The 21,606-nt window shown below is 43.0% G+C and overlaps 3 protein-coding genes across 6 annotated transcripts in view; 2 read left to right on the top strand and 1 right to left on the bottom strand.

Moving 5' to 3' along the window:
• The window catches only part of LOC124135453, a 29,494-nt gene extending 21,187 nt beyond the window's left edge, over positions 1–8,307 (bottom strand). For both annotated transcript variants that reach the window (XM_046500794.2, XM_046500795.2), the window contains exon 1: positions 8,129–8,307. The gene's annotated coding sequence lies outside the window, so the exon portion shown is untranslated. The remainder of the gene's footprint in view (positions 1–8,128) is intronic.
• Positions 8,308–8,560: 253 nt separating this feature from the next.
• Positions 8,561–13,719, top strand: LOC124135451 (zinc finger protein 12-like). 3 transcript variants are annotated; one of them, XM_046500791.2, is made up of 4 exons: positions 8,572–8,620; positions 9,215–9,287; positions 9,531–9,601; positions 10,984–13,719. In XM_046500791.2, exon 4 carries the CDS (start codon positions 11,007–11,009, stop codon positions 11,928–11,930), a length of 924 nt encoding a protein of 307 aa, XP_046356747.1. In that variant the 5' UTR covers positions 8,572–8,620; positions 9,215–9,287; positions 9,531–9,601; positions 10,984–11,006; the 3' UTR covers positions 11,931–13,719. The 3 variants fall into 3 exon arrangements, with proteins under 3 accessions (XP_046356748.1, XP_046356747.1, XP_046356749.1); XM_046500792.2 differs by lacking the exon at positions 9,215–9,287 and having other exon boundaries at positions 8,561–8,620; XM_046500793.2 differs by lacking the exons at positions 8,572–8,620; positions 9,215–9,287 and adding an exon at positions 8,630–9,125.
• Positions 13,720–19,627: 5,908 nt separating this feature from the next.
• LOC124135455 lies at positions 19,628–21,011 on the top strand. The gene is made up of 2 exons (XM_046500798.2): positions 19,628–19,944; positions 20,546–21,011. Exons 1-2 carry the CDS (start codon positions 19,728–19,730, stop codon positions 20,926–20,928), a joined length of 600 nt encoding a protein of 199 aa, XP_046356754.2. The 5' UTR covers positions 19,628–19,727; the 3' UTR covers positions 20,929–21,011.
• Positions 21,012–21,606: the final 595 nt, after the last annotated feature.

The raw sequence follows: 21,606 nt of genomic DNA on the forward strand, positions 1-21,606 counted from the left end.
TTTTAACTTTGGCTTCCCTCCACGAGTGTGGCTTTGAACTTTGGCTTCCCTCCACGAGTGTGACTTTGAACTTTGGCTTCCCTCCACGAGTGTGACTTTGAACTTTGGCTTCCCTCCACGAGTGTGGCTTTGAACTTTGGCTACAATCCACGAGTGTGGCCTTGTACTTTAGCTACAATCCACGAGTGTGGCTTTGAACTTTGGCTTCCCTCCAAGAGTGTGTCTTTGTACTTTTGCTACAATCCACGAGTGTGGCTTTGAACTTTGGCTACAGTCCAGGAGTGAGGCTTTGAACTTTGGCTTCCCTCCACGAGTGTGTCTTTGTACTTTAGCTACAATCCACGAGTGTTGCTTTGAACTTTGGCTACAGTCCAGGAGTGAGGCTTTGAACTTTGGCTTCCCACCACGAGTGTGGCTTTGAACTTTAACTACAATCCACGAGTGTGGCTTTGAACTTTGGCTTCCCTCCACGAGTGTAGCTTTGAACTTTGGCTTCCCTCTACGAGTGTGGCTTTGAACTTTGGCTTCCCTCAACGAGTGTGGCTTTGAACTTTGGCTACAGTCCAGGAGTGAGGCTTTGAACTTTGGCTACAATCCACGAGTGTGGCCTTTTACTTTAACTACAACCCACGAGTGTGGCTTTCAACTTTGGCTTCCTTCAACGAGTGTGGCTTTCAACTTTGGCTTCCCTCCACGAGTGAGGCTTTGAACTTTGGCTTCCCTCCACGAGTGTGACTTTGAACTTTGGCTACAGTCCACGAGTGTGGCTTTGAACTTTGGCTACAATCCACGAGTGTGGCCTTTTACTTTAGCTACAATCCACGAGTGTGTCTTTGAACTTTGGCTTGCCTCCAAGAGTGTTGCCTTGAACTTTAACTACAACCCACGAGTGAGGCTTTGAACTTTGGCTTCCCTCCACGAGTGTAGCTTTGAACTTTGGCTTCCCTCTACGAGTGTAGCTTTGAACTTTGGCTTCCCTCAACGAGTGTGGCTTTGAACTTTGGCTACAGTCCACGAGTGTTGCTTTGAACTTTGGCTACAATCCACGAGTGTGGCCTTTTACTTTAACTACAACCCATAAGTGTGGCTTTGAACTTTGGCTTCCCTCAACGAGTGTGGCTTTCAACTTTGGCTTCCCTCAACGAGTGAGGCTTTGAACTTTGGCTTCCCTCCACGAGTGTGTCTTTGTACTTTAGCTACAATCCACGAGTGTTGCTTTGAACTTTGGCTACAGTCCAGGAGTGAGGCTTTGAACTTTGGCTACAGTCCACGAGTGTGGCCTTTTACTTTAACTACAACCCACGAGTGTGGCTTTCAACTTTGGCTTCCCTCAACGAGTGAGGCTTTGAACTTTGGCTTCCCTCAACGAGTGTGTCTTTGTACTTTAGCTACAATCCACGAGTGTGGCTTTGAACTTTGGCTACAATCCACGAGTGTGGCCTTTTACTTTAACTACAACCCACGAGTGTGGCTTTGAACTTTGGCTTCCCTCAACGAGTGTGGCTTTGAACTTTGGCTTCCCTCTACGAGTGTGGCTTTGAACTTTGGCTTCCCTCAACGAGTGTGGCTTTGAACTTTGGCTTCCCTCCACGAGTGTGACTTTGAACTTTGGCTACAGTCCACGAGTGTGGCTTTGAACTTTGGCTACAATCCACGAGTGTGGCCTTTTACTTTAACTACAACCCACGAGTGTGGCTTTGAACTTTGGCTTCCCTCAACGAGTGTAGCTTTGAACTTTGGCTTCCCTCTACGAGTGTGGCTTTGAACTTTGGCTACAGTCCACGAGTGTGGCTTTGAACTTTGGCTACAATCCACGAGTGTGGCCTTTTACTTTAACTACAACCCACGAGTGTGGCTTTGAACTTTGGCTTCCCTCAACGAGTGTGGCTTTGAACTTTGGCTTCCCTCTACGAGTGTGGATTTGAACTTTGGCTTCCCTCAACGAGTGTGGCTTTGAACTTTGGCTACATTCCACGAGTGTGGCTTTGAACTTTGGCTACAATCCACGAGTGTGGCCTTTTACTTTAACTACAACCCACGAGTGTGGCTTTGAACTTTGGCTTCCCTCCACGAGTGTGGCTTTGAACTTTAACTACAACCCACGAGTGAGGCTTTGAACTTTGGCTTCCCTCCACGAGTGTAGCTTTGAACTTTGGCTTCCCTCTACGAGTGTAGCTTTGAACTTTGGCTTCCCTCAACGAGTGTGGCTTTGAACTTTAGCTACAGTCCACGAGTGTGGCTTTGAACTTTGGCTACAATCCACGAGTGTGGCCTTTTACTTTAACTACAACCCATAAGTGTGGCTTTGAACTTTGGCTTCCCTCAACGAGTGTGGCTTTCAACTTTGGCTTCCCTCAACGAGTGAGGCTTTGAACTTTGGCTTCCCTCCACGAGTGTGTCTTTGTACTTTAGCTACAATCCACGAGTGTTGCTTTGAACTTTGGCTACAGTCCAGGAGTGAGGCTTTGAACTTTGGCTACAGTCCACGAGTGTGGCCTTTTACTTTAACTACAACCCACGAGTGTGGCTTTCAACTTTGGCTTCCCTCAACGAGTGAGGCTTTGAACTTTGGCTTCCCTCAACGAGTGTGTCTTTGTACTTTAGCTACAATCCACGAGTGTTGCTTTGAACTTTGGCTACAGTCCAGGAGTGAGGCTTTGAACTTTGGCTACAATCCACGAGTGTGACTTTGAACTTTGGCTACAGTCCACGAGTGTGGCTTTGAACTTTGGCTACAATCCACGAGTGTGGCCTTTTACTTTAACTACAACCCACGAGTGTGGCTTTGAACTTTGGCTTCCCTCCACGAGTGTGGCTTTGAACTTTGGCTTCCCTCTACGAGTGTGGCTTTGAACTTTGGCTTCCCTCAACGAGTGTGGCTTTGAACTTTGGCTACATTCCACGAGTGTGGCTTTGAACTTTGGCTACAATCCACGAGTGTGGCCTTTTACTTTAACTACAACCCACGAGTGTGGCTTTGAACTTTGGCTTCCCTCCACGAGTGTGGCTTTGAACTTTAACTACAACCCACGAGTGAGGCTTTGAACTTTGGCTCCCCTCCACGAGTGTAGCTTTGAACTTTGGCTTCCCTCTACGAGTGTAGCTTTGAATTTTGGCTTCCCTCAACGAGTGTGGCTTTGAACTTTGGCTACAGTCCACGAGTGTGGCTTTGAACTTTGGCTACAATCCACGAGTGTGGCCTTTTACTTTAACTACAACCCACGAGTGTGGCTTTGAACTTTGGCTTCCCTCAACGAGTGTGGCTTTGAACTTTGGCTTCCCTCCACGAGTGTGACTTTGAACTTTGGCTTCCCTGTACGAGTGTAGCTTTGATCTTTGGCTTTCCTCAACGAGTGTGGCTTTGAACTTTGGCTACAATCCACGAGTGTGGCCTTTTACTTTAACTACAACCCACGAGTGTGGCTTTGAACTTTGGCTACAATCCACGAGTGTGGTGGCTTTGAACTTTAACTACAACCCACGAGTGAGGCTTTGAACTTTGGCTTCCCTCCACGAGCGTAGCTTTGAACTTTTGCTTCCCTCTACGAGTGTAGCTTTGAACTTTGGCTTCCCTCAACGAGTGTGGCTTTGAACTTTGGCTACAGTCCACGAGTGTGGCTTTGAACTTTGGCTACAATCCACGAGTGTGGCCTTTTACTTTAACTACAACCCACGAGTGTGACTTTGAACTTTGGCTACAATCCACGAGTATGGTGGCTTTGAACTTTGGCTACCATCCACTAGTGTGGCCTTGTTCTTAAGCTACAATCCACGAGTGTGGCCTTTTACTTTAACTACAACCCACGAGTGTGGCTTTGAACTTTGGCTTCCCTCAACGAGTGTGGCTTTGAACTTTGGCTTCCCTCAACGAGTGAGGCTTTGAACTTTGGCTTCCCTCCACGAGTGTAGCTTTGAACTTTGGCTTCCCTCCACGAGTGTGACTTTGAACTTTGGCTTCCCTCTACGAGTGTGGCTTTGAACTTTGGCTTCCCTCAACGAGTGTGGCTTTTAACTTTGGCTTCCCTCCACGAGTGTGGCTTTGAACTTTGGCTTCCCTCCACGAGTGTGACTTTGAACTTTGGCTTCCCTCCACGAGTGTGACTTTGAACTTTGGCTTCCCTCCACGAGTGTGGCTTTGAACTTTGGCTACAATCCACGAGTGTGGCCTTGTACTTTAGCTACAATCCACGAGTGTGGCTTTGAACTTTGGCTTCCCTCCAAGAGTGTGTCTTTGTACTTTTGCTACAATCCACGAGTGTGGCTTTGAACTTTGGCTACAGTCCAGGAGTGAGGCTTTGAACTTTGGCTTCCCTCCACGAGTGTGTCTTTGTACTTTAGCTACAATCCACGAGTGTTGCTTTGAACTTTGGCTACAGTCCAGGAGTGAGGCTTTGAACTTTGGCTTCCCACCACGAGTGTGGCTTTGAACTTTAACTACAATCCACGAGTGTGGCTTTGAACTTTGGCTTCCCTCCACGAGTGTAGCTTTGAACTTTGGCTTCCCTCTACGAGTGTGGCTTTGAACTTTGGCTTCCCTCAACGAGTGTGGCTTTGAACTTTGGCTACAGTCCAGGAGTGAGGCTTTGAACTTTGGCTACAATCCACGAGTGTGGCCTTTTACTTTAACTACAACCCACGAGTGTGGCTTTCAACTTTGGCTTCCCTCAACGAGTGTGGCTTTCAACTTTGGCTTCCCTCCACGAGTGAGGCTTTGAACTTTGGCTTCCCTCCACGAGTGTGACTTTGAACTTTGGCTTCCCTCTACGAGTGTGGCTTTGAACTTTGGCTACAACCCACGAGTGTGGCTTTGAACTTTGGCTTCCCTCAACGAGGGTGGCTTTCAACTTTGGCTTCCCTCCACGAGTGTGGCTTTGAACTTTGGCTACAGTCCACGAGTGTGGCTTTGAACTTTGGCTACAATCCACGAGTGTGGCCTTTTACTTTAGCTACAATCCACGAGTGTGTCTTTGAACTTTGGCTTGCCTCCAAGAGTGTTGCCTTGAACTTTGGCTACAGTCCACGAGTGTGGCTTTGAACTTTGGCCATAGTCCACGAGTGTGGCTTTGAACTTTAGCTACAATCCACGAGTGTGGCTTTGAACTTTGGCTACAATCCACGAGTGTTGCTTTGAACTTTGGCTACAGTCCAAGAGTGTGGCTTTGAACTCTTTCAGCACCCACTTCTCTCCTGGTCATGCTCCTTCATACTTCCATCTGTTCCCAAACATTAGATGACGTCATGGCAGCGGTGGCGAACAGCCAAGAATAGGACTTTTACGAAACTGGTATATGACAAAATTGTATCAATGTGGAAGGGGATTATGTTGAAAAATAAATCATATTAATGCGTTTAGGTCAAGTCTTTCTGCGTGAATCTCAGTTAGTGTGTGAGTTTGTTTTTACACCAATATGAACAGTATTCCAGTTATATCACAGAGTGTCAGCCTAATGTGGGAGGAAAGTCTGAAGTGATGAAGGTCTCACACCTTTACAACTTTGGTGAAACCCACGAGCACGGGTATGGTGCTGACAAACCATGAAACATAATCAGGAAGAGCCGAGATTCGATAGGTTTCTGGCGTGCAAACATGGGACGCAACTCCTTCGACGACTGGACCACCCGTGGCCCCCGTGTGAGGCTCAGTACTTATCAGTCAGCCCTCGTATATATTGTGACAGGGATATTAAGGAGAGGATCCTGAAGCGTAAAATATCATTGTCTTAGATTTTACAGTAGTGGCAACTTTCACACAAACTATAACATTTATAACACATCATGTTATTACCTTGTCAGCTACTGTCTCCTCGCAATTGTACATTAAACTACGCTTATAACGAACACTCTTATAGCGACCTTTATGGGGGTCCCGGCCATTTGCTGTATATATGCTACATGTGCTTATACCGAGCTACGGTTATAACGAACTAAAATTAGGGTCCCTTTGAGTTCGCCATAACGGTAGTTAAAGGGCAAGTTCACACGGAAATGAACCTATTTTTCTTGCACTTTTTCCACATTAAAAGTGTTAACATAGAAGTGTCATAGACAAAAATATAAAAATATCACAATTAATTAACATATTTTTCGCATTAAAACGATTTATATTTTTCACATTTACCAAGTGTTCTATTTCCACAACAAAAACACCATGGCTTATGCCCCTTGCAATATGACGTCATTGGTGCCAATTGATAAACATTATGACGTCATCCTGCTTTGTTAGAGCCGCTTCACGTGGTGTAGGTCCAGGTGTGTGATTCTAGCGTCTCAGATGCCAGCCAGCATAGTGTTATGCTGAGTCACCACTGCGCCGGAGTGTGTCGTAGGCCATGTTGTTAACTCAGGCCTGTTTAGCTAGAAAAACGAAGGCCTCATAACGGCATATCATTTTCACACTATTGTGAGCTTCCTACGTTCACTGTGAATAAAATGAGTGTATATTTTCAAACACAGATACTAATTAATTCTAAAATTGCGTTTTGTTTAGAAAAAGAAAGAAAGTGATTTTTGCGTGTACACTTCCCCTTTAACTGGATCTGGAAACAGTGGCCTCTTCAACTCGAGTCTACTTATCAAGGGCAACTGGTATCCGCATGATGGACGTCGGGAATATCACAATCCCGGAATTGGACTCGAAAAAAAAGGCCTCGTCCTATGCCATCAGACAGACAATACAGTCGGTCCTTTGCCCCTTACTCTGATAAGATACCTCCCTGGGTGACGCTCTGGGGGGACAGTAACCCCACAGCAGGTCGCGTCAGGACAACCTTGGCGAGCCTAAATGTAGGACGCGTTGGTTCTTGTGTCAGTCAAATGTTAGCTTCTTAAAGGATTACAAACATACCCTGTATTGTACAACCTTTTGGATGTAGATGCCATGGCGCTCAGAAACGACTGGATGTATGAAATAGACACAGTATAGCGCGGCTATATACTTCACCTGACGAGGCGGCCTAAGGAGGTGTCCTAAGATCTTATGCCAAAGTGATATCGGAGTAAACATCTGATCTTAATGAGATTGTGAAACAATGTGAATTTCTCAACCATACGTATTAGATATAGGTAAAGAGTACCAACACCTCTAAAGAAAACCATTTTGTGTAAAGCAGCTGCAGTTGCTCGTGTTCAAATTTCAGCCGTTTTTGGTACAAAAATTACATATACATTTATTGTTGTCATAAGTCCCAAACATGCATGTGTTGAAATGAACACATCGAGCTCAAATGGCAAATCAAATTGCTGAAAATTTCCTCAGGCTACTGGATTACGAGTTACTGTTCAGACGATTAGCAGCACATCTCCACCTTCAATGGCCACGTATTGGGCAAACAGTCAAACTGCCATTTTTCCATACATCAACGGCGTACACAACGTTGAAACTGGGGTAATCGTCGTGGGTCACGTGTCATGTTTTCGGATGAGTCCCGATTCACATTGCACTTTTTTAATAGGCGTGGTCGTGTCTTGCGTCGAAATAAACGTCGCAGTGCACGAATCGTCAATTCTCACTTCCAGCAGCACAACATCCAGAGAATGCCATTGACATCAACAAGCCAGACCTTCCCCCCCCCCCCCCCCCGTGAACACGTGTGGGACATGAACCATGAAAGGGAGACGGGTGAGTCATAGTCATAGGCGGCCGACCACGTATGCTGAACTTGGCCAGGCGCCCGCCAGTGTAGTCGAGCAGACTCCCTGGAATCGCCATTGGGAGACAGTATGCAGTATGCCTCATCGAGTGATTGGATGTTTGACAAATGGTGGCGGTCTTGCACACTGATGATCCAAAAACGTCAACTTTGAAATTTCCCATCTCACCCCTATCACCCTTTAAGATCGTGGGCGATCATAACATATACTGTCATACTTCACTAACTACCGGTTGTAATGTGATCCCAATGTATCCATTATTTAGGAGATAAACCTACTGTGTTTTGAAATTTGATGTTGTACCACTGTGGAGTAGATACCATCAGATTATGGTCTAAAATATCAAAAGCTCCTCTCAGTGGGGGAGGTGGTGGGATGGGAGGTGTCTACACCATACAACATACTATACATTGGTTTATATATATACATATACATATATATTATATACTATACATCTACTAGATTTATAATAACGTACCTCAAGCTTTGCTTGACCATGTGAAGGCAGGATTCATATTAGAGAATTGGCTTACGTGCAGGCCCACCAGATATCAGCGTCAGTATATGCATAATACAAAAACAAACTATATTTAGCGTCGGTTGTGCAATTCGGTTATCTGGACTCGAGCTACGAGCCTTCTTTCATTTGTCAGAATGTACAACATTTTCCACGAATCTACCCGTTTACGGGTTTTCCCCAGAAGTTTATTTATAGATCTATTTTCCAGCAACGTGATTCAACGAGAAACTGCATATGAGGTCAAACATGTTAGGGACTAGTTGTTATTGTTAACCTCATCATAAAACTATTTCATCCTGTAGTTTAATTGATTGGAAAGATATAAAGTCATATCTTTAAAAATTGTCAATGTTTGAGATCATTGGGCGCAAGAAAATAAAAAGAGTTATTGCCCTTTATGCTCGCTCTCTAATACCGATGGCGGACATATCACACCTTCCGTTTCGTGGGGTAGGTAGTTTTCGCTCAAACTCTCTGGTGTGTTATGGCTTTTGAATGAGAATATTCAGTGGAACTCTGCTGTTGGTATTTGCCAACTGATAGTTTTATTGTTGACCTGTGCCACTGTCAAGATCTTTCGCAAGCTGTGAAATCATGTCTGTCGTGTTCTTTGCCTGAGAACCCATGGAATGTCAGTATTTTAGCCAAGTAAAAGTACTTAGCTTGCATGGATCAACATTCAACATATTTTATAAATATGTTGTACGTTCTAGCAGGGCAATTGACGATGACATACAGTTGTTTGTGTTGAAACGCATGAATTAGTGAATGAAAGTTAACAGTCCGTGAATAATGACAATCATTGATTGCCATTTGATGCCGAACTTGACACGTCTATTTTATGTTCATCTTCAGTGTAATATAGATGTAGGAAATATCTGCCTGTTCCAATCTATCACATCCAGTAAATATCTCCTTGTAAAAATGCTGAGACTCAGTCGCGACTGTAGATCAGGTATGTAAACAAACGCCCTGCATTAAATAATGTTAAATGCATTTATTGTATGATACATTTTATTTCAGCCATAGAAATTTGCATTTCAGCTGATGATAATTCTAAGGGATAAAGGCTTTTTGAGGCTTCTTAGCGGGTGTCCTTATGTTGTCACTATTTTGGGTAGGTAAATCTCTGCTGCATTTGGTATGGAGTGTTTAAGTTGGCAAAGTCGTCCAAGACACCAGAATAACTGAAAAACTATTCAAAGCCTCATTAAACCCAACTGACAGAGTGTTTGTGTCATAAATTAGATTCAAATGATGTTTGTGTTTTGTAATACTGAATATGTTATGTTTGATTGCAAATGAAGTACCTGTTTCAATATATGATATGGGTTTAACCAAAATCCCTATTTTGTTTCAGGGGCCTGTGAGTTGAGGCCCTGTGGAGACTGATCTGTTTGTCACGAGAGGTGATCGGATGGTCAAGCTTTGGTGAGTTGTTATATTGCATGTTCATACCAAGACATTATGGGACATTGATTTCAGTAGATTATTTATGAGCAGACACAATATAGCTTTCATACTGTTGATAGTCTGTCTTACAGACCCTGATACATTTATATCAACTACAGCCCATGCAAGTCTATAATGTTTGGCAAGTCTAGATTACTGCAGTATCAGGGGTGTGGGGTGTGTGTTTGGGGAGATGTGGTAGGGGCAATAAAATTTCCTGTCACACACACTTTCAATGGCATGCCAGTGATGGGTGATAGGATCCTTTACATGTGTCGTAAAATTCCAAGAAATTATAGCACTGCAGATTTGTTTAGTCTCTGAAAATGAAGAGAATCACTGGGCTCCCTTTTTATTAGATTTTTATTAAGATAACTGAACAACTGTTTTTTTCTGTATGATATGTTCATTTCAGAGACTATATGTTAGTCTATACTGTTGACTGTGGTGTAAAACAACAAACACACAAAACAACACATGTTAGTCAAGGGTACCCACATGCCATAGATTTCAACCATTAACAGCTTTATTGAAAACCCTATTTAGTGTCATTACTGAACTATTTGACAACAATGCAGTTTACCTGACGCAGTTTATATAGCGCTAATTGGCTCAGCCAGGCCGCTGGCTGTGTCTCTCCATTCACAGATCTGGCAGGCCTCCTAGATCCTAAGGGTCGGTTGTGTTATGGTAGGTTACCCCTAACTCCGATGAAAAGTCCTTTCATGATCCTTAGAGTTGGGCACCTGTTTACAATCCTTACGGTTAGTTGTGAGGAAGGGTATGAGTTTGCTATTTTTCTTTTAACAAATTATTCCCATGTAATTTGAGGAAAATCAGGACATCTTTTACCAAGTTTTGAGTTTCGAGAAGAAAATGTCTACTGTCCATATGCGTTATGGGAAACAATTGGGTGCTGATCACTTGGTAGACGAACACTAATTATTTGTGATAGCGCCCATGGTAGGTTGGTTAATTTCATTATCTTATTAATCAAGCTATACTTCAAGCTGCCAATGTGTGCTAGATCCTCTACTATTTGAAATATAAAAAAAGTGTGCACTGTAAAATGCACTACTCCCAAATATTTATTTTTTTCAAATGTAATGAGATTTGGTATTTAGTAATAGGACTCAACACGTGTTCGTTTTTGGCAATATTTTAAATGTATATTTTGTTGAAATCTTTAGGACTTTTAGAGTTTGGGTTGACTGACTTTAGGTAGATAGATTGTATATCAGTGCTGACAGTAACATTTCTTAAGTGGCTAAATTTGTTGACATTTCAAACTGTTGTCTACAAGTCCAGGAGACTTGCAATAGGCTTTAAATTCTGATGATAACTTTGATGTTTTCTTCCAGAATGACTAACAGTCAGATACCACATGCATTTGCCTTTCTGCAGTATGGCAGCATCAGGCCTTGGGGGAGATGCCATCGGAGACATGGAAAGTTCCAGTGCTTGTGTCAGTGACAAAATGACCAGTACCGAAGATTTACCTTGCAGTGATTCAGATGATTCTGAGGTTGATGGGAATGACAAGAGAAGTACAGATGACATATTCTTCGAAGGTTCAGACACTGAAGATGAAATTGATTCCCACATTGAAAATAGATGCAGGTCAAGGTCAAAAGCTCCAGACTTTGGGACAGTCTCAGGGAAACCGTTTGAATGTGGTGTCTGCTGCCAGGAATTTGATTGCAGATCAACGTTAACAAGACACATGAAGATCCACTACAGTCCGAGACCGTATCAGTGTGAAGTATGTTTCACAACATTCACAGACCTGTCTTTACTTCAGAAACACTATATCATTCATTCTAGATTGGACGCTTTGAAAACGCCACCAGCTAACGGTCATGTGAGGCCAGAAAATGGGGAAAAACCTTTTGTGTGTTTTGTGTGTGGGAAATGCTATTCTGGATCAAACTCTTTAAGTAAGCACATGAGGAAACACACTGAGATCAAATCGCACTCCTGCGATAAATGTGCCAAGACATTTCTGTTTAAAGGAGAATTAAATCGTCACCAGAAAACACATTCTAACGATGCCCCTTATATGTGCAGCATCTGCTGTAAGTCGTTTAAATATTCATCGCATTTGAAGGAACATATCGGGACTCATAATGAAGACAGGCCATTTTCTTGTGACAGTTGTGGAAAATCGTTTAAGTTGAAGTCCGGTTTGAAGGCTCATAAGAGAATGCATGATGGGACGTTTGCCTGTACAATCTGTGGAACATCGTACACTCAGAAACCCAGTTTGAGACATCACATGTGGAGGAAACATCACCTTGATGACATCTGACATCATCGGTGATGACATTTGTCATCATTCATTGTCACCCATGAAGAGCCGGGTTAGAATAGGTCTTCAGCAAACCATGCTTGCTGTAAGAAGCAACTGTTCTTGTCGTAAGAAGCGACTAGTGGGATTGGGTTATCAGACTCGCTGACTAGGTTGATGCATGTGTTCATATCCCAATGGCGTGGATCGATGCTCATGCCATCAATCACTGGATTGTCTGGTGCAGACTTGATTGTTTACAGACCCCCGTCATTTTGGTGGAATATTGCTGATTGTGGCGTTAAACAACAAACAAGCATTCATTGTCAAGTTCTAGATTTATTCATCAGATATGTTGCAAAGATATCAGTACTGTGTTTGGTACTTGTTAATTATTTGCTGTTTGAAAAAAAGTCGTTAGGTTTTGAAAATCTATTCAATTTTTGTTACAAAAAAATCATACATATATTTTAAAATGTGAAACAAATCTATAATCCCATTACTCCAATGACTTTCAGCTTGATTTACAGAGTTATGTCCCTTACCTCAATTAACCCTTACAACAATGTGTGAGTGAGTGAGTATGGTTTTACGCCGCTTTTAGCAATATTCCAGCAATATCCCAGCGGGGGACACCACAAATGGGCTTCACACATTGTACCCATGTTACAACAGAAATGTTACAGAAATACTAAAAGTGGTGCTAAGCCCACAACCCTTGCTTGTCCTAAATGTTTGTTGTGAGATGCTGCTAGCACTCATCAATACAGGGTCAGGTAACGGCAGTCTGTGACTTTAGCCCCCAGTCTGAAGCCTGAGTCTAGTAAATGCTGATTGTCCCAGTAAACTCACCTGGCATTAGTCCACATTAAACTAAAATGTACTGAAAAAGATGCTAAGAGTCATGTACGTACTTGTAGTGGGTGAGTGAGTATGGTTTTACGCCGCTTTTAGCAATATTCCAGCAATATCACGGCGGGGGACTTCACACATTGAACCCATGTCGGGACCCGGGTCTCCGGCGTGACAAGCAAACGCTTTAACCACTAGGCTACCTGACTGCCCCTGTACATCCTTGTAATGTGTAGCAGAGACTGTAGTAGGGACCAACAAATCAAGCGTCAGGCTATGTATGTAAATATTTGTATCTGTATCAGGTATCTGGATTGTAATATGTATTGCGATATACTGGGAGCTAAAGTGTTTGTCAGTGATTGACACTGATTGTACATGCTGATTCTATTTTCTACCTACTTAAATATTGCGATGTCAGAATCAGCATGGTCAGTCGCTGCCATTTTGAGAGATGCTAGACTTTCAGTCAACAGCAAGAAATTGTATGGATGGCAACTTCTTTGTTTACATTGTTGTGATGTCTCAGTACAGAAGCTAGAACCATGAGATGCTTGTTATTTCTTTACCCAAGTTCTATGTCAATCAAAGAGCGATTGAATGAATATGGTTTTACGACGCTTTTAGCAATATTCCAGCAAGATCACAGCGGGGGACACCAGAAATGGGCGTCAACCAAAGAACTATATGACCACACAATGCTGGATCCCTGGTTATCGGTCAAAACAATCAGTATCACAAGTTGTTCCTATTATCAATAAGAGAACAGACAAAGGTGATTAATTTTCAGTTATTCGTGCTGAGCATTATAACCATTGTTCGCATTGTCGCAATTATTCTAAAATGACATCATCGATTATTCCTGACGTCATGGCAACGTGTGACGATTTCCAACAATAGAGTGACTGAGCTGGTGTCTTCATTTGTGATCAGGAAGCCCTCATTGTTCTGCTGTTTTCTTAAAAAACACTATGGGTAATATCAAGAATAACCTACTTGCATCACAGAGTTACGGATTATGCCTCAGGTGAAATAATGTTGAAAGTCATTCACCAAGGCTTGGAACTTAGAAAATTAATTCCCTCAGGACCAACTATCTGTAACTCCTTGTTAATAGGTTAATCTCTAAGTAATATAAATGTGCTATGTATGTTGCATTGGCTATATCAGGGTTTAACCTTGACTTACAAAAGTGAGGTTCAGAGGACCCAAAATAATACATTTTAAGAGTCCTTGCAGGCAATATGAGGGTCCTGTGAAGTATTGAAATGGTGTAGTGTACAGTACAGTGAGATACTTACTTAGAGCCTGGAATGAATCATGTGGACAGTGGTCATGATTGATGAGTGAAATAACAGACACCCATAACTACTCTTGATGCTTTGTAAGTACAGGGAATGTTATTGTGCATCCCTTGAGATGCAACAGATTTGTTTCTGCATCTGTTCTCTACATTTGTGCATTGCATAAAACCCTGTTATATGCCGTGAATATTTGTGCCTATCACTCATTTTCAAGAGAGGGGGCACAGGTGACCCAGTCATCTAAGGCGCCGCAATTCGCTGTGCAGAGTTGTGTCCCTTGGGCACGCCAGCAACCTATGATTGTGGGTTCAAATCCCGATTTGCCCTGATTAGTTTCTAGGTTTGTCAGCACCATACCCATGCTCGTGGGTTTCACCAAAGTGGTAAACATCTGAGACCTGCATCACTTCGGGCTTTCCTCCCACATTAAGCTGACAGCCGTGCTATAACTGGAATAGTGTTAAAAGCAGTGTTAAACACAACTCACTCACTCACTGTACAAGAGAAGATGAAAATGGAATCCGTGTGAGAGGTGGACATTGGTTGTGATGAAGGACATTAAATGTTTGTGCTTTGTTTTTGATAGTTTTGAGTTATTATTTCGTCAAAATGCTGGAGCCCTGTGGTATTTCTGGGGCAGAGTAGATGGGTCACCAGTAGTCAAAGGTGTGGGTGGAGGTGGCTGGCTGTTTGTACTAGTCTGGCCTGCTTTGATGTGCCAGCCCACTGAGATACCATACCCCAGTTTAACATGGATATCCCACTCAGAGACAGTACACTGACCCCAAGCCGACAAGTCCTTGTTTCGTCCCCTTAACACCGAGTGCTAGACAGGGCACAAGAACAATTCCTTTGAGAGGCATTTAGAAGTTGGAGTACTAAGTAAGGATAAGATTTAAGGATGAACAACTTCTTTATTACAATTAGCAGTGACGTTTCGGTGTAGGTTCTAACACCGTTATCAAGCAAGTGATGGCTGTCATCAAGACATGGATAAGTTGTCAACAGCTGGTTTGCCTTGCCTAAACTTGATTAATTACAGGCCACCAAGATGAAGCTGAAATGCTGATGACTGGCATAAAACAGCTTTCACTCACTCACTCACTCACTCACTCGGTCACTCTCACAACATGCTAGAATAAGGACTTAGTTTGAGAAAAAAATCAACTTTCTTCTGTTTGTGACTTTTTTTATTTCTTGAGGTGATTGTGTATGACACAATATCATTGTTGGGATTCAGGATTAGAATTGGTTCCATGCAACCTATGCTTGTCTGGAGAAGCAACTTAATGGTTTTGTTTCAGACTCCACGATTCAGGTTGATTGTGTATCATCATACCCAATAGCATAGGACGTTGCTCATAACATCAATCACTGGTTTGCCTAGTCCTGATTTGCTCATTTTTAGTCACTGAGTTTCACGTTGAACAACAAATAAACAAAACACCAAATTTTAACAATTTTGAAGCATTTTGTTGTATTCAACACAGACAACAACACAATGGACAATGGAAGAGCATGTATTATATTATTACAGTATTTTGGCAACATTACACAATAGTATTAGGTCTGGGGTATATGCTGGATCCGCCGACCCGGTTCGATTCCTGACATGGGTACAATGTGTGAAGCCCATTTCTGATGTCCCCCACCGTGATATTGCTGGAATATTGCTAAAAGCGGAGTAAAACATACTCACTCACTCACCCATATGCTGGATCAGTGGGCATGGCATGGTGGTCGATAGTGTGAGGAACGCTCAACACGTGCCAATTCCAGGTGGTCGTCCACTTAATAGTTATTCAAGTTTGCCATTTTGACCACCAAATCCACAATATAGATACATGCCGGCATTGGCAGTTAAACACTATATTACTCACATAAATACGGTTATGTTGACAATACCTTACATTGAGGGAATCTGTCAAGATCCAGGTTAGAATAGTCGTCAGCAAACCATGCTTGTCCTAAGAGGCAGTTAACCAATCCGGTGGTCAGGCTGCCGGACTTGGTTGATACGTGTTATTGTATGTCAGTTGGGTAGAGGGATGTTCATTCAATCTCTGGATTATCTACATTATTTTCGGGGCGGTCGGGTAGCCTAGTGGTTAAAGCGTTGGCTCGTCACGCCGAAGACCCGGGTTCGATTCCCGACATGGGTACAATGTGTGAAGCCCATTTCTGGTGTCCCCCGCCTTGATATTGCTGGAATATTGCTAAAAGCGGCGTAAAACCATACTCACTCACTCACTCACTCTACATTATTTTCAGGCCGCCGTCATATACATGGAATATTGCTGAGAGCAGCGTTCAACAAACAACACATTGTGGGGACATGAGTGGTCCAGTCATCTAAAGGCGCCTTCGCCCTTGGGTTGGTTGGTTGGTTGGTTTGTTGTTTAACGCCGCACTCAGCAATGTTCCAGCTATATGACGGCGGTTCGCCCTTGGGACCTCGTGAAGAACGTGTCTCCGGCACCTCATAGCCCTAATACGAAACAGGTGACTATTTGGGGAACCTGCGGTGATTCCGGGTTAGATGTAGTCCCAAACAACCTATGCTTGTCGTAAAAGGTGAATGAACGGATCAGGTGGTAAGGTTCGGTGACTTGGTTGACTGCGTGCGAACGTATCCTCACGGCGTGGATTGTTCTCTCTCTCTCTCTCTCTCTCTCTCTCTCTCTCACACACACACACACACACACACACACACACCAAGCTGATATAACTGTACTTTTCAAGGCAGCGTCCAACTCACTCACTCACAAAGTAGAGCTATCTGTTATTCTTGCTATATGAGCACACCTCAGAATAAGGCTATTTAGTACGTGATGAGACCGCCTCCGTGGTGCCACGAGATGTTTAAAAATGGTACTTGTGGTTACCCTGTCTGGCGCGCGGCATTACGAGACTAAAACAAGCACTGGTCAGCTCGGATCAGCTCAGTATACTGGGTCTGAGTGAGATATTCACGTTAAACTGCGGCATGGTATCTCAGTGGGCTAGTACTATAAAGTCGGCAATTTCACCTAACCTATTATGTGATGAAATACCGTACTTATCTCAAAAAATATAATTGATATCTCACTCAAGTGAAATACGACGTTATGCAGGACCTATTTTCGGTCTCCTTAAAAAACGATGACTGTTACAGTAACATCGTGAAGATCATTCAGTAAGAAAATACATTTTTTGTTTATGACAGACAATTCAAATCCTTATCAATTCCGTTTCTAACCATACACGCCAGAACAGTCATTTCATATTTCGGACATTGTTCATGACGTCATGATACAATGACGTCACTCTAAACATCCGGAATAACGATTGTATGGTTTTACATAGTAACTTTACCACACATAATCATGGCCTCGTGCTCTAACATCGATCGAAGGGGGACAATGGCAGAAACGTTTGTCTTGAACTATTATCAGAACATCGCCGAGGAAGAGTTCGCTAAGGCTGAAAAATGTTTGGAAAAACTTGCCAAGATGAAGCAAGAGACTAATGATCTAATCCAGAGCTGTGTAGACCTCAACAAGGACTGTTCCCGGATGCAGGAGAGATGTACGAAGCTAAACCGTGGTAACGTTGAACTTAAAAAGACAATTTCCAAACATAATGAACAGATAAAGGATATCATCTACCTGGACAAAGTGATCGATCACCTGAACGACGTCGCCAGCAAAATGAAGTTGGTGCCGCTTGTTGTTGATGCTGATTCGAAGGAGCTGTGAGTGAGGGGCCTCGTCGAGTCCCCGTGTCGGAACAAGTGGTTGGGGTGAAGCGAATGGTTTGCCAATTAGAGACTGAGGGACTGATATTAGTCAGTGAACATTGTGAAGCTCCAGATATTATGTGATAATTTAAGTTTGTACCTGTGTACTGTAATGGTACATAATATCATGTTTCTATTTCTCCATGTGAAGTGAAATTCAGGATTGTGTCGTATGATTCGAATGTGTCACGAATAACATATATCATGACAGAGTCATAAGATCCACGTCTTTTTTGGACGACTTCAGAAGAAGAGGTGTCATGACACACGATTTAAATATTCCGAATGGAGTTGCGGAAACACAAAGGGGGTTTACTCAAGAAATACTGTGTATTATGCATGGCGTGTTGTTTCATGAACGTATTCTGATGATGGCAATATATTGTATTCTGTATAAATTTGCAAAGCGATCTTTTGTATGTACGATTGAAGGAAGAAGCAAACGGTGACGGAGCAGGAACGTCTGGGTTCGAATCCCAGTTCAACCAGATTCTTTCTTGATTAGTCAGCACCACGCCCGTGCTCGTGGGTTTCACCAAAAATGTAAACGTCACTTCAGACTTTCCTTCCACAGGGGCGGTCGGGTAGCCTAATGGATAAAGCGTTCGCTCGTGTTATGTGGTCGACGGTCGGGTTAGATTTACAACAACGGAAGGACTTCCACAAGTATCGTTTCAAAAAGGGGCGGTCGGGTAGTCCAGTGGTTAAAGCGTTCGTTCGTCACGCCGAAGACCCGGGTTCGATTCCCGACATGGGTACAATGTGTGAAACCCATTTCTGGTGTCCCCCACCGTGATATTGCTGGAATATTCCTAAAGGTTGCGTAAAACCATACTCACTCACTCCTTGCAAAAGTCATGTTTTAGCTGTTTATTTTCTATCATACTTGAGGGGCGGTCGGGTAGCCTAGTGGTTAAAGCGTTCGCTCGTCACGCCGAAGATCCGGGTCCGATTCCCGACATGGGTACAATGCGTGAAGCCCATTTCTGGTGTCCCCCGCCGTGCTATTGCTTGAATATTGCTAAAAGCGGCGTAAAACCATACTCACTCACTGACTTTCCTTCCACATTAGCTGATACGCCGTGACCTACAGTTCAAAGCAGCGTTATACCCTACTCGCTCACTCACACCAGATTATCAAAAGGTCAACCCCTTGTACATTAAAGCTAAGACATCAATGCCACTTTGCCAGTCAGCTTGTTGATCGGAGGTGCCATTCCAAGAGAACAATGTGCGTGCACCTGTAATGTACCGTCAAGTACTGGGAGTTAAATCTTGAATTGAGGCATTTCTCGGAAGTTGATGGTTGGTTGGTTGTTTGTTGTTTAACTCAGCAATATTCCAGCTATATGACGGCGGTCTGAAAATAATCGAGTCTAAACCAGACATTCCAGTGACTGATATCATGAGCATCGATCCACGCAAATGGGATCGATGACATGCATCAACCAAGTCAGCTAGCCTGACCACTCGATCCCGTTAGTCGCCTTTTACGACAAGCATATAGTCGCCTTTTACGGCAAGAATGGATTGCTGAAGACTTATTCTACCCCGGATCTTCATGGGAACGGAAGTTGATGGATGACAAAGTAGACATAATTTAAGGATAACAACTTCTTTACTTTACTGTAATGGCGACGTTTTGGTATAGATCCTGGTTCATGTTGAACAATATACCTAGGACAAGGATTGTATTTCCTTATTTTCTATATACGTCTTGCCAGATAGGATGGACGGGCGTGCAACATAAATTTCCCGTGAGAACGACCCCGCAGCGGTTTCGGGAGAGGGCTTCGATACTTATGAGATTACCCACAGTTCTTAGCGGGTGGTCATATTGGTAGGCAGTCTTCGCATCGCACACGAAACGTCCGGAACGAAGCGATGCCGACCACCTGCGTTGTTGTGAATTGTCAAAGCAGATCGGATAGAGATAAAAAGATCTTCTACAGACTACCACGGCTTATCAAACATCAAGGCAAAGTGACAGAAACGAAGAGCAACAAACGAAGAAGACTTTGGTTGGCAGCCATTAACCGGTCCGATTTGACGCAGAAAACTTTGGACCAGATTCGAGTTTGTTCGGATCATTTTCTTTGTGGTATGTAGACATGGTAAATGCGGCTGTGTGGTCGAGCATATTCTTGTTGATTTCGGTATAGACATGGGTAGCTGTACTTTAAACGCTTTATTATACACAGGAACCATGAAGCACAGGTCCTGTGCCATGGAGGTAGACCTTATATATAGGGGTACACATTTTTTGTACTTACCAATAGGAGTTTCTGTGTTATGTGGTCGACGGTCGGGTTAGATCTACAACAACGGAAAGACTTCCACAAGTATCCTGGCAAAAGGGGGCGATCGGGTAGCCCAGTGGTTAAAGCGTTCGCTCATCACGCAGAAGACCCGGGTTCGATTCACGACATGGGTTCAATGTGTGAAACCCATTTCTGGTGTCCCCCGCCGTGATATTGCTGGAATATTCCTAAAGGTTGCGTAAAACTATACTCACTCACTCACTCCTTGCAAAAGTCATGTTTTAGCTGTTTATTTTCTATCATACTTGAACTGATTGATTTTATTAAGATTAATTGTGTTTATAAATTGATTTGATTTTAAAATGAGTTTTTAAAGTTGAGAAACTTATATCTCATGATCCTCTGTAGCCTATATGTTTTGAGGTTTTTTTTCCATTTAAGGAAAACCGGCTAAACTGTATGATGAAACCAATCCAGACTGGGTACCAAGCAAGAACTTGGGGAATGGTGTTGCTAAATCTCCATCTAAAAGTGCAGTGAGATATGACCATCTGCAGAAGAGGAATAAATTCAAAACAGTTACTGAAGCTGCCTTGAGTCTTTTGGAGCTGAGTGCTTCATTTGCTACGGATGCAGGTGTGACAGATGCTGACCCAGAGCGTGACGTTGCTGAAGACAGGGAGGGAGCGTCAGACTCTGAGGAGATGAAATTAGCCAAAATCGAAATTTCTGAGTTAAAGGATGAAAACCGAAAACTTCAGGAGCAGAATGAATACTTGAAATATATCATACATGAAAAGAAAGCCAGTATATATGTAAAGTGAGAGCCAGTTTGCCAGAAGATTTTGAACATGATGATGATAAATTATGCCAGGAAGACAAAAGTAGAAAAAAAAATTAAAATGATTGTCCTTTGTCCTTTTTCACCTGTGTATTGAGTTCTGAACTTGTGGGCATAGGCCTAATGCATGTTATGGGCGAATGTACTGAAGAACATAAAGAAAGCTGAGTTCGTTGGAAGATGCATTCAGTCTTCTGGTACATTGACATTGCCACACAATTATATGACTCTGCATATCTCAGACCAATTATTCTCATGAGTTGTTTTCAGAACCAAATGGGTAAATAGGGAGGATTTGAATAACTTAAAGAATTTACGATGGTATGGTGCTAATAGCCAAGAAAAACACAACCTGTGAAGATCCGGGTTTTGATTTTTCTCCAGCCTGTTTGTTGTAAGGCTATTATTGACTTCTGGTGGTCAGACTTGTTGATTTGGTTGATGCATGTCATCATGTCCCAGTTGTGTAAATTGTTGCTCATGATGTCAATCACTGTATTGTCTGGCCCAGACTCGATTATTTCCAGATTGCCTTCATGTTGCTGGAATATTGCTGAGTGTAGCTTTGAACAACAAACCAAGAATCATAATGTGGCAGAATCTTGGAATTAAGTCCATTGTCAGTGGATCTCTGCACACCAGCGCCCTCTGTCTTGATAAC

This window comes from Haliotis rufescens, unplaced genomic scaffold (assembly GCF_023055435.1).
Source record: "Haliotis rufescens isolate VD_foot unplaced genomic scaffold, xgHalRufe1.0.p SCAF_6, whole genome shotgun sequence".
NCBI classification, from domain to species: domain Eukaryota; kingdom Metazoa; phylum Mollusca; class Gastropoda; order Lepetellida; family Haliotidae; genus Haliotis; species Haliotis rufescens.